Source organism: Chionomys nivalis, chromosome 25 (assembly GCF_950005125.1).
Source record: "Chionomys nivalis chromosome 25, mChiNiv1.1, whole genome shotgun sequence".
Taxonomy (NCBI): domain Eukaryota; kingdom Metazoa; phylum Chordata; class Mammalia; order Rodentia; family Cricetidae; genus Chionomys; species Chionomys nivalis.
Genome location: NC_080110.1, coordinates 28,485,472 through 28,498,195, shown reverse-complemented (window position 1 = coordinate 28,498,195; position 12,724 = coordinate 28,485,472). Strand labels below are relative to the sequence as shown.

Here is a 12,724-nt window from a genome sequence, read left to right as displayed (position 1 = left end):
AGAAGATTTTGCGATGCAGGAAATGAGATATAGCAAGAACAAGGTTTCCAAGAACTGGGGACAGTGAAAGGTAAGAGGTTGAGAAAGGATGAGTTCTTAGCTTGAACCTGTTTCTGTTACCTAATAAATATTGAATACCAAGTTATCATCTTAGTCGTGGGATCTACAGCGCTCAAGTTTCAATAGGTTTCCTCCTAGGCCTGATCATAAATTTTGGAGATATCCTCTTTTCCTAGAAATTTCAGGTTTAACTATCATTGCACAACACCCACACACCCTAACAATATCCTTCATTATCCCATATAATCTCAAAGGGCCTAGTATCCAATACAAGTGTTCATAATTGAGTTTCTGCCACCCCAACCTAACCTACTGAAATGGTGCGACCATTTATTTTACTTCCTCGTGTAGATGAAAAGGGGAAATGAAAAAGGAACCTATCGTCACGAACAGGATTCGAACCTGTGCGGGGAAACCCCATTGGATTTCGAGTCCAACGCCTTAACCACTCGGCCACCGTGACTCCCAAAACTATGGTTCGCCGCACGCTTACAGAAAGGGGCCGCTCGGGGCCGCGACCCCGTCGCGGTGATAGCCCTGAGGCGCACACCTTGAGCCGCGCCCTCCCGTCTCCCGCCGCGCCCGGCAGGGTCGGGGGCTCCGGGCTGGCAAACCGATTCCTTAACCAGAGACGACTGTCTGGACCCGGAGATCACACCGAGGCCCCCGGGGTGGCGCCAGAGGGTGCTGGGTGCACCGGCCCCGCAGCGTCAGGCGCCCGTGGGCTTGGCAGAGAAATGCGAATAAGTGAAGGAAGTTTGGGGAGCGAAAGGGCTCGGAGCCTCCGGAACGTGCACGGTGCGGGCCGCTCGGGCGACGGGGCGGGGCTCCCGGGGACCCGCGTCCCCGCGGGGTGGGAGTCGAAGCCCGTTCCCGCCGCGAAACCAAGCGGGAGGCCCCGTCGCGGGTCCGGGTGCGCCGCGTCCGTCCGCTCTCGCCGCCGCCGCCGCCGCTGCGTCGTGCCGGGCCGCCGGCAGGGGGCGCTCGGCGGGCCGGGGCCGGCCCAGGCGGCGGGAGGCGGCGGCCGTGGCGGCGGGAGGCGGGCGGAGGAGGAGGCGGGAGCTGAGCTGAGCGGGGCGGGCGGCGGCGGGGCCCGAGCCCGAGAAGATGGCGGTGCGGAAGAAGGACGGCGGCCCCAACGTGAAGTACTACGAGGCCGCGGACACCGTGACCCAGTTCGATAACGTGCGGCTCTGGCTCGGCAAGAACTACAAGAAGGTACGCCGGCCGGGCCGCACGGGGGCCGCCCCGGGGCCGCCGGGACAAAGGGCTCGCGCTCCCCGGGGCCGGCCCACCCTCGGGCCGCCGCGCCCCTCCCCGCGGCCTCCGCGGCCTCCGCGCCCCTCCCCCACCCCGCCCCCACCGTGCCCCTCTGCGCCCTCTGCCCCCTGCTCGGGGCGGCCCGGGGCGCGATAGCCGACGCCCTCCCGGCTAACCGGCCCGGGGCCGGCTGGCCGGGTGCCGTCGCGCGCCTGCTCTCCTCCGGTGTGCGAGCCGCGGCGCCCGCCGGAGCTCCCCGCCGAGCCAGGTACCGGCGCGGCCCAGGCCTCCCCGGTGCTGGCTTTGTGTGCGTCCGGAGACAGACGGAGAAAGCAGCGGGCGATCCAGGCGCGGAGCAGGCCGTGGGAAGGGGCTCTACCTGGGGAATCACCTGTCTCCCAGGCTCGTCCCCGCACCTCCTCAGGGTGGACGGGGCGTGCGAGTCCCAGGGCAGCAGCCCCTCAGCCCGGCCCTTGGCTTCACAATAAAGTCGCTCTGCCACCCAGCCTAGCATCGCTTTGGGTTTGAGGTCCAGAGGCTGGGATAAGCTTCCTAGCGCTAGACCCCACCCCCACCCCGTAACTGGAAATAATAGAGGTGGTGCACAAAAGGGTTCAGAAGCCCTTACCTGTCTTTTTCCCCTTTTTTACACAAATCTCATTCTCGTGTCTTCATTGTCCCTAGGCCATTTTTCTTTTTCCTGGATATGGCCTGCTTCCTCACTACCCCTGGCTAAGGGCTCTTTTCCCCTCTAGCTTTCTTCCTACCCTGGCTTTGCAGCCTGTCAGAATAGTGGACAGCTTCAGAACTCACCTCTAATCCTGGTTTGAGTTTAGCCCTGGAACCGTTTGAGGTCTCTGTGGGTGTCAGACTCTTGACAAACAGCTGTTGCCTCTGTGACTTGTTTGAACCCCCAGCGTGAGGCTCTGGTTCCCAGTCTTCCGGTTTTTTTTTTTTTTTTTTTTTTTGACCTTTTGAAGGGAGACCAGACTAGGGTCTTAAGTCTGTAACCCCAAGGGGATTGACAGCTGTGACCTGATTCAGCTTTCAAGTGCTTAACTCTTTTGTTACAACAGATCTTTTTACACCTCCCACCGAGAGGTGCTGACTCCGATTAGGGTAGAGGAAATAGGGGTCAAAAGGTAAAGAGAAAATTAGCCTCCTGGCTCTGTGAGCAGGACCGAAAGGTAGGATCCCAGGTAGCAGGCTATGGAAATGTCTGAGGTCTCCTGTCCTCAGAAAGGAATAAGTAGGAGTGTCTGCGCTCCTTGCTAGAGAGGAGACCCAACAATGACCATCATGTTTGGCTTCAGTAGAAGCAAAACGTACGGGCTTAGTTTGTAAGTCCGCTTGCCCTGCCTCTCCCTTTTGCCCTTTTAAGACACCAGTATGTGTGGAAACCTGGTCCTTTATCATGGTCCCCCAAGAAATACATCGTTGTGTCACTTAGAGCCTCAAAGGGATGTTTGTTTTCTTGCCTTGAGCTCTATATAAACCTTGCAGATTTTACTGTTGGTTGGGGACGAGGTGGCCAGATATCAGGGTGTCCTGCAGTGCCAGTGTCGGGGTGCAGCTACAATTCAGGAGTGCTGGAGTCCTCTGTATATAGACAAGACATGTCTGCCCCAGGGGCTTCCAGGAACTCACGGGGAAGAAATGGGAGGTGGTAGAGAATCGGTGGGCCATCCCTGTCTTCCTTTCCCTCCTTCCCCAGTACATACAGGCGGAACCACCGACCAACAAGTCCCTGTCGAGCCTGGTTGTGCAGTTGCTCCAGTTTCAGGAAGAGGTTTTTGGCAAACATGTCAGCAACGCACCCCTTACCAAACTGCCGGTGAGTGCAAAGGGAGGGGACGAGGCCTCCCAACTGGAAGGGGAGTTTTTTTATTGTTTTGCTTTTTAATTTTTTTTCCCCCTATGTGCGTGCATGTAATCCCAGAATTAGGGAAGTTGAGGCAGGAGAATCAAAAGTTGGAGGCTAGCCTGACCCACATAGCAGTTCAGACGGTGTGTGCCATATTGTGAGACCCTGTCTCAAAAGAAAAACAAAAATAAAACCCACTTATTTATTTATTTATTTATTTATTTATTTATTTATTTATTTTTTACAAATTTCATAATTTTGGTAGATTTATTTCCTACAGCAAGTCGCCACTAGTGGTCAGGGCATCAGGGCTTAAACTAGCCCCAGTTGACTGTTCCTGTTATTTTGAAAAAGCATGCAATCTCAGACTGTGGGGTTCAGTCCTTCGGTGTCTCTCTCCTGCTGCCCTCTTAAAAGGGGGTGAAGTTTTGGGAGCAGGAGAGCTGGCTCGGTGGTTAAGAGCACTTGCAGAGGGCCTGGGTTTGGTTCCCAGTACCCACGTGGTAGTTTACGGCCTCCTGATTCTCCATCATGGGCACTCACTCACGTGATGCACATGCAAGGCAAAACACACATACACATAAATAAATCTGAAAAAAGTCAAATAGAGTGAGGTTTGAGACCAGGCATGGCGGCGCACATCTGATATACCCACCACTTAGAAACCTGAGTCAAGCCAGTCAGGGTGGGGCACAGCTTTAATCCTGGCACTCCGGAGGCAGAGGCAGGTGGATCTCTGTGAGTGGTAGGACTACCTGATCTACAAAGAGAAACCCTGTCTTGAAAAACCAAAAAAAAAAAAAAAAAAAAAAAAAAAGAGCAAAAAGAAGAATAAACCTGGGTCGGCTGAGTCAGGAAGCCTACAGACGGAGCTAAAGCTCTGGTTGAGCGTGTGCCTAGCCCTGAGAGGCCCTGAATTGTGTCTGCAGTGCCACACAGGGGGTGGCTCAGTGGATAAAGTGTTCCCTTCAGCTACCCACATACTGGAAGGAGAGACCTCCAGGAGGACACATGGACACAATAAATTAATACATGCAATCCCTGAGAAGGGGCAATGAGATGTGAGTTTGCATAAACTTGTGTTTAGTCCTGGTTCTGTCCCATGGGCTGTGGGGCAACCTTTATGAGTCTTAATGATTTCATCTCTCCATGAATTTGATAGCCTACTTTGTAGCGTTTCATCAGTATTACATGAGGTAATCCAGTAGAATGCTTGGTCCAAAATGACATTTTGAAAATGGATATTGGTTTCTTTTCTAACCTTCTCTAGGTCACGTGGTGCAACGACACGTGGGTTTAATGCCTTTAATCCCAGAGCTCGGGAGATAGAGGCAGAGGAATTGCTGCAAAGCTCCAGCCTAACTTGGTCTACGTGTGGGTTTTAGGCCATCCAGGGCTACATAGTGAGACACTGTCTTAAACACAAGCAAATGGCAGGGTGGCACACACCTTTGATCCTAGCACTCAGGAGGCAGAGGCAGGCAGAGCTCTGTGACTTCGAGGCCAGCCTGGTCTACAAATCAAGTTCCAGGATAGCCAGGACTGTTACACAGAGAAACCTTGTCTTGAAAAAAACAAAAAGAAAAAAGGAAAAAACAAGCAAACAAAACATTTGAGAGGGAGATCAGTTCAGGATTTTTATGTGACAAAAAAAAATATACAATGTAACTTTCACACCTCTCCGCGTCTCAATCTGCAGATCAAATGTTTCCTGGATTTCAAAGCAGGAGGATCCCTGTGCCACATTCTTGCAGCTGCTTACAAATTCAAGAGCGACCAGGGGTGGTGAGACGCCTTCTCTCTGTTATTTAGTTCAGAGACAATTCCTGTTATTTTCTGGGGTCCTTCTGAAGTGAGAGAACACATTAGAAATGCTACGAGTCTTTTGTTTTGATAGGTCAGAAAAATAGCTGCCACAGCCAGAACAGTCCCCAAGAACGAGGGAGGGGTGTGAAGTCTGGTAAGAGGCCTCTTAGGTGGACATCTCAAACTTTGTCCTTTTGGATTGAGACCAGGAATCCTTCGTTCCCTTTGATTTGGGTAAAATTTGTGACAAGATTACCTCCTGATTTCCCTTGGTAAGAAGTTATGTACCAAACGGGACAATGGTGCCCACCTTTAATCCCAGCACTCAGGAGGCAGAGGCAGGTGGATCTGTGAGTTCAAAGCCAGCCTGGTCTACAGAGCAAGTTTCAGGATAGCCAGGGATGTTACATAGAGAAACTCTATCTCAAACAAACAAATAAACAAAAAAGACAAAAGTATGTACTGTCAAAACTAAAGACATGGCTCAGTGGTGGTTAAGTGCCCTGGCTGCTCTTCCAGAGGACATGGTCCCATTCCCACATGGCTGCTCACAACCTTCTGTAACCAGTTCCAGGGATTTGGTGACTTATTCTGGCCTCCTCAGACACATGGTACATACAAGCAGGCAAAGCAGTCATACATGTAAAATAAAAATATAAATTAAAAAGAGAGAAAAAAATCCTGCACCCTCTCCTTTCCCCAGACAAAGAATATAACTGACTAGGTTACTGTCCCTTTACAAGGCGGCGTTACGATTTCCAGAACCCGTCCCGCATGGACCGCAATGTGGAAATGTTCATGACCATTGAGAAGTCCTTGGTGCAGGTAAAATTCCAGCACACAACCCTCTCCATTTCCCTCTCCACAGTGAGAACATAAAACAGCCTTTCCTCATCTCAGCTACTTCTTCTCCTCACAGAATAATTGCCTGTCTCGACCTAACATTTTCCTGTGCCCAGAGATTGAGCCCAAACTGCTAGGGAAATTAAAAGACATTGTTAAGAGACACCAGGTGAGTATGAGGGAGGCAAGTCAGAGACTTCTGAACTCCTGACTGGTTTACACATTGTTACCATGGTTACACTGTCTTCCTCCATGACTGATGGTGTCTTCCATCAGGAAACAGCTTGTGGCACGTTTTCCTCTGTACCGTGGCCCTGTCTACTCAGTGGAAAGCTAGCATCTTTGAGTGGTGCTTGTCCCGTTTGCTCCAGTGCCCAGGCTTGATAGAGTTGTCACTGCTCCCCTTGGCTGCATCGTCATGGTTGAAGGAGAACACCTTCTACTGAACATGCCATATCTGATTTCTGATGAATGCAGCCTTGGGATCAGGTGCAGTGATATGCCCTGGCACATGGGAAGTAGCAGCACAAGGATCAAAAGTTCAAAGTCATACTTGACAACATAGTATGTTCAGGCCTGCCTGGACTATAGAGTGATATTGTTAAAACAGCCTCAACAAAAATCTCTATTTTCTGGAACTTTTTTTTGAGTGCTTGGAACTAGTTTTTAATAAGAAGCAGATATTATGGATAGGCAGATATAGTCCACTTTAAATTTCCCATGGGTGCCATGTGGTGGTGGCGCACACCTTTAATCCCAGCACTCAGGAGGCAGAGGCAGGCGGATCTTTGTGAGTTTGAGGCCAGCCTGGTCTACAGAGTGACTTCCAGGACAGCTAGGGCTGTTACTCAGAGAAACCCTGTCTCAAAAAACAAAAAAGTAAAAACAAAAACAAATTCCAATGGGTAGGGCTGCGAGATGGCTCTCAGTGTGTGTTATGCAAGCATGAAGACCTGGGTCTGGATCCTCAGAACACGTGAAACGTGGGTGTTGTGGTCCAGACCGACAATGCCGATAATGCTGGGAAGTAGAAACAAGAGTACATCCTGGGGCTCGTCAACCAACTCACATAGCTGAGATGTCAAATCTGAGTTCACTGTCTCAAAAACACGATGGAGAGTAATAAAGGACACATGTTGACCTCGAGCCTCTGCACACACAGGCAGCACCACACCTGTCCACCGCAGATCCTGTGCAGAGGGCTGTCTGTGGGGACATTTAGCTCTTTGGCGTTTCTCAGTGCGAGCACATCACTGCCACTGTGTTTCTGTGCCACTTAGGTGGTATTGCTAGGAAATACAAACTGATTTTAATACCCCTGCATGAAAGATGTCATTAGAGAGGCAAATCTGCGATTTCATTTTAATTCTTTGATTTATACCTGAGAGTAATTGAAAAGGCAGTAAATTTACCTGCTCTTTCTTGTGCTGTCTGTCCAGGGAACTGTTACCGAGGACAAGAGCAGTGCCTCCCATGTTGTGTATCCTGTCCCAGGGAACCTAGAAGAAGGTGAGACCCACTTTCTCGTCCTCTGCTACAGTGGTTTGGGCTAGTGGATGAAGGGCAGCTTAGTTCACTGTATGCCACCTGAGGCTCTGAGCGTTGCAACCCTGCATCTCCTGCTAGAATAGGAGACTGCTCAGTGCCTTTGTCTGGTCGGTCTTTGTGCTTCTTTCCAGCTGACCTCTCTCTTCTCTGTCTCTATCCTCAGAGGAATGGGTACGACCAGTTATGAAGAGAGACAAGCAAGTTCTTCTGCACTGGGGCTACTACCCTGACAGGTGAGGATGGGTTCTCAGGGTAGTCAGGAGAAGCAGCAGCAGCCAGACACAGAAGCCATCTGGCAGAGCAAGAAGGCACTGTTTATGGGTTTTTTATTTCCTTGTTTTGGTATTTTTTTTTTTTTTTGGTTTTTCGAGACAGGGTTTCTCTGTTGTTTTGGAGCCTGTCCTGGAACTAGCTCTTGTAGACCAGGCTGGTCTCGAACTCACAGAGATCCGCCTGCCTCTGCCTCCCAAGTGCTGGGATTAAAGGCGTGCGCCACCACCGCCCGGCCTTGTTTTGGTATTTTTAAGTACAGAATTTTGCTATGTAATCCAGGCTGGCATCAAACTTGCTGTGTAGCTCAGACTGGCCTCAAACTTGTAGCAATCCTCCTATCTCAGCCTCCTCAATGCTGGTATTAAAGGTTTGCGCCATCACACTGACTTTGTGTGTGTTCCCTTTTTCTTTGATCTTTTTTTCTAGATTTTTTTTTATTTTATTTTATGTGTATAAATGTTTGCCTGCATGTATGTTTGTGAACCATGTGTGTGCCTAGTACCTAGAGAGGTCAGAAGAGAGCATCGGATTCTCTGGAACTGGAGTTACAGATGTTGTGAGCCGCCTTATGGGTGGTAGGAGCCAAACTTAGGTTCTCTGTAGGAGCAGCAATCGCTCTTAAATGCTTAGCCATCTCTCTAGCCACTGCTTTTTGGTTTGGTGTTTGTTTTGAGACCAGGTCATTCTACCAAGCTGGTCTGGAACTCATGCCTCAGCCTCCTTGGTGCTTGTGTCACCAACGAACACCACCATGCCCAGTGCCCAGTTCCTGGTATTTGTTTTGTTTTAGGACAGGGTTCTACTAATGTAATTTTGGCTGTCCTGGGACTCACCATGTAGATCAGGCTAACCTTGAACTCACAGAGATCTGTGTGCCTCTGCCTCCCGGATTTAAAGGCATGCACCGCCACTCCAAATGTTTTTAATGTGTGTTTCTACTCTGCGTGTGTGCATGCACATGTATGTGTGGGGGGTGATCCTAGGTCATCCTCAGGTCATCTTCAGGAATGCTGTCCATTTCCTTTGAGACAGGGTTTCTCATTGGCCTGGAACTCACCAATTGCTGTAGAATGGATGGCCAGAGGGCCCTGGGGATCCTACTGTCTGTACCTCTGAAGCTCTGGGGTTGCAAACATAATCCACCATGCCTAGCATTGTTTGTTTAATTTTATGTTTATGAGTGTTTTATCTGCATTTATGTGTGTGCACCACACGCATGCCTGGTGCCTACAGATTCTCTTGAACTGCAATTACAGATAGTTGTGAGCCGTAATGTGGGTGCTAGGAACTGGTCCTGGGTCCTCTGCCAGAGCAATAGTTGCTCTTAACTGCTGAGCCATCTCCTCAGCACCATGCCCAGAACTTTCATATAGGTTCTGGGATAGAATTCAGGTCTTTAACCTTGCTGTCTGTGTCATTCCCTGGGTCAATTTATTTTCCTTTTTATCATACATGCGTACATATTTGTTTAAGATAAGGTCTCACTTATAGCTAGGGCTAACCTGACTTGCTTTATAACCAAACTGACTTTAAACTCACAAAGATCCACCAGCCTCTCCTTCTAAGTGCTGGGATTAAAGGATTGCTCTACCACATCTGGCCTTCTCTTTCTTACTTGTGTGTATGTGCTCCCACTTGCATGTATACAGATACACATCTGGAAGTCAGGATTGGGAGTCAGTGCTTTCACTCCATTTGGGGTTTCTGGGATCCAGCTCACGTCTTCAGACTTGTGTGGTAAACATTTGTACCCACTGAGCCATTCTGCGGTCTGACATCTGTAGGTTGTCACTCACCTGTAATCTCAACACTTGAGAAGCCAAAGACTTCAAAGTCATCCTTGATTTTCTGGGAAGTTTAGGGCCAGCCTAAGCTATGTGAAATTGTGTCTCAAAACAAAAGTTAAAACAGTGTGATAGTAAGGAAATGAATGTTTCTGAAGATGTATATAATTACCCTGGGCTACTATGCAGCCTTTAAAGTGATATAATATGCATAGTTTGTAGGCAAATTTAAGTGAGACATGCTAGTTAGCATCTATAGTTTCAGATACCCAGAAGGAGAGTCACTTGAATCTAGGACTTCTAATCCCTCAGGGAGACATAGTATGACCTCCCTTTCAGGGGTTTAAAAAAAAAAAGCATGTAAGATTAAGAGAAAATTATTGTAAAAAGTTAGCCAAAGAAAACAAATACCAAGTATAATGTAATTGTAATTATTTTGTTGTTGTTGTTGTTGTTGTTGTTGTTTTTCAAGACAGGATTTCTTTGTGTAGCTCTGGCTGTCCTGGAACTCACTCTGTAGACCAAACTGACCTCAAACTCACAGAGATCCACCTGCCTCTGCCTACCGAGTGCTGGCATTAAAGGCGTGCGCCATCACTTCCAGGCATAATTGCAATGATTTTTGAAGGAGTGGTATGAGCTGACGCAGGTACCCAAGACAAACTGTGTGACCAGGCTGGCCTTGGACTCAAGGGAATCCTCTGCCTCAGATTCTCACTGTTGCCTATGTTAAGAGTATTTTCATACTTTTTTTAAAGTTTTTTTTTCCTTCTGTGTTTTTGTTCGTTGGTTAGTTTTCTATTTGGGTTTTTGAGACTGAGTCTCACTATGTTCCTCAGGCTTCCACAGACACAAGATTTTCCTGCTTTGTCTTCTAGAGTGCTGGGATTGTAGACATGTACCACCAAGCCTGGCTTCAGTGTTTTTGAGCCTGTTTTGTTGTTGATGGTTTCTTGAGCTCAGGAGTGTGTGTTTCCAGTTACACACCACTGAGCTATCTCTAGCCCTCTTTTGCATTTTTATTATGAAACAAGATCTTACTACAGTGACCAGGCTGCCCTTGAATTCTCTATATAGTTCGGGCTGGCCTTGAACTTGCATCTGTTTTTCTGCCTCAACTCCCAAGTGTGGGGATAATAGACATAAGTCACCACACCCAACTGCTTGAAATATTTTATAATATACTTTTATTGCTTTGTGGTAAAAAGAATCCCAATTTAATTGGGCAAATCAAAAGCTGAATATTTTTTGTAAATGAAAAAGGCAGGAATTATACAATTCAGTGGTAGAGGCCCAGGGTTTCATCATCTCTGTGCAGTGGGGAAAAAGAGAAAGAGAAAGAAAAGGAAAGTGCAAGGCTGCACTCGGTTCCCATCTCTCCATCCTGTTGTCTCGACTTCATGCTGAATCTCTTCCGGCAGTTACGATACGTGGATCCCAGCTAGTGAAATTGAAGCATCTGTGGAAGATGCTCCAACGCCTGAGAAACCTCGGAAGGTGAGCCTTACTACGCTCCACCCCTGGAGTAACACCCTGCACTAGTGCTCTGTAGGGGCAGGGGCTCTGTGCACTTGGGCTTGTGTTGAGTCTCTAGACAGAGCCCTTTCTTCTGGTAACTCCCCATGTGGTCTGCCTTTGCACTTTAGATTCACGCCAAGTGGATCCTCGACACAGACACCTTCAATGAGTGGATGAATGAGGAAGACTATGAAGTCAATGATGACAAAAGCCCTGTTTCCCGACGGAAGAAGATCTCGGCGAAGACGCTAACAGATGAGGTGAAATTCTGCTTGTTTTTCTTTTTTTTTTTTTTTTTTTTGGTTTTTCGAGACAGGGTTTCTCTGTGGCTTTGGAGCCTGTCCTGGAACTAGCTCTTATAGACCAGGCTGGTCTCGAACTCACAGAGATCCACCTGCCTCTGCCTCCCGAGTGCTGGGATTAAAGGCGTGCGCCACCATCGCCCGGCTCTGCTTGTTTTTCTTGAGCATTTAACTTAAACCTCAGAACAGGCCTCACTGGGAGCTGGAGGCTGACATTTATCCCAGTTCTCTGATGTACAGGTAAACAGCCCGGATTCAGACAGACGGGACAAGAAGGGGGGGAACTATAAGAAGAGGAAGCGTTCTCCCTCTCCTTCGCCGACCCCAGAAGCTAAGAAGAAGAACGCCAAGAAAGGGTATGCGACCCCTTGCCAGCGCCCACAGGCGCTGTCCACGTGGTGCATGCCAAAGGAAAGGCATGCTTCTTGAAGTCACTGCCCCTGGCTGGGTGTCTGAGAGGACGGGGAGGGAATCTTCACATGCCTGCTTGATGGTGGTAGTCCCTACACTGAAGGAAGCCTTCTGCACCATCCATCACTATGCGGACGGCTCTGTTCCGCCCATCTCTGCCCTGATACTCTCTCTCTCCTCTCCTTCCCAGACCCTCAACACCTTACACCAAGTCAAAGCGAGGCCACAGAGAAGAGGAGCAAGAAGAGCTGACGAAAGACATGGATGAGCCCTCGCCAGTCCCAAATGTAGAAGAGGTGACACTCCCCAAAGCAGGTATGGCCAACACCCACTCTTCCCCGTCCCTGCTGTGCCAAGCTCCTGAAAGGGTGGGTTCTCCAGATCTAAAGTAGCTTTCCGTTCTGCAGAGCTGGTCAGTGAAATTAGCATTACCCTGAGAAATTCTCTTGCTTTGTATCCGTGTCTGATCCTTCCAGCTGATGGCAGTTGTCTGCACACTTCCTGTTTTCCTTTTCTGGATAGAACCTAGGACCTCCTGGGTCCTAGCAAATGCTCTACCACAGAACTACAGCCGGAGCCCTCCAAATCCTTTTGTGTATGTGTACACACAACAAGCATATAGAGGCACCTTCAGGTGTCGTTCCTCAGGAGCCTCTGCCTTGTTATTTAACATTTATTTACATTTTGTGTGTGTGTGTGTGTGTGTGTGTGTGTGAGAGAGAGAGAGAGAGAGAGAGAGAGAGAGAGAGAGAGAGAGAGAGAGAGAGAGAGAGAGAACTTGCCACAGTGCATATGTGGAGGTCAGAAGACAGCTGTGGGGTTGGTTCTCTCCTTTCACCTTGTGCTCCAGGGATTGGCAGTAAGTACCGTTACTCACTGTACTATCTTGCCTCTACCTTGGGTTTTGAGACCTGGGTCTTCAGGATCAGGCTAGTCTGCTTTTCTCTGCTTCCCAATGCTGTGATTGTAAGGTCATGTCACCATGTCTGTGCCTGGCCCTGTACGTGGATTCTAAGGACTAATCAGGTCTTCAGGCCTGTGCAACAAGCACTTTA

At 49.0% G+C, this 12,724-nt stretch overlaps 1 protein-coding gene and 1 non-coding gene across 12 annotated transcripts in view; one reads left to right on the top strand and one right to left on the bottom strand.

Moving 5' to 3' along the window:
- Positions 1-441: 441 nt before the first annotated feature.
- Trnas-cga (transfer RNA serine (anticodon CGA)) lies at positions 442-523 on the bottom strand. The gene has a single exon. It is a non-coding gene; the product is annotated as a tRNA-Ser (tRNA).
- Positions 524-1,131: 608 nt separating this feature from the next.
- Positions 1,132-12,724, top strand: part of Smarcc2 (SWI/SNF related, matrix associated, actin dependent regulator of chromatin subfamily c member 2) — a 28,525-nt gene continuing 16,932 nt past the window's right edge. For all 11 annotated transcript variants that reach the window (XM_057757494.1, XM_057757501.1, XM_057757496.1 and 8 more), the window contains exons 1-11: positions 1,132-1,278; positions 3,035-3,154; positions 4,884-4,969; positions 5,734-5,815; positions 5,910-6,002; positions 7,273-7,342; positions 7,545-7,614; positions 10,860-10,935; positions 11,085-11,216; positions 11,499-11,614; positions 11,860-11,984. In XM_057757494.1, coding sequence (XP_057613477.1) covers positions 1,168-1,278; positions 3,035-3,154; positions 4,884-4,969; positions 5,734-5,815; positions 5,910-6,002; positions 7,273-7,342; positions 7,545-7,614; positions 10,860-10,935; positions 11,085-11,216; positions 11,499-11,614; positions 11,860-11,984 — 1,081 coding nt within the window. In that variant the 5' untranslated portion in view covers positions 1,132-1,167. The remainder of the gene's footprint in view (positions 1,279-3,034; positions 3,155-4,883; positions 4,970-5,733; positions 5,816-5,909; positions 6,003-7,272; positions 7,343-7,544; positions 7,615-10,859; positions 10,936-11,084; positions 11,217-11,498; positions 11,615-11,859; positions 11,985-12,724) is intronic.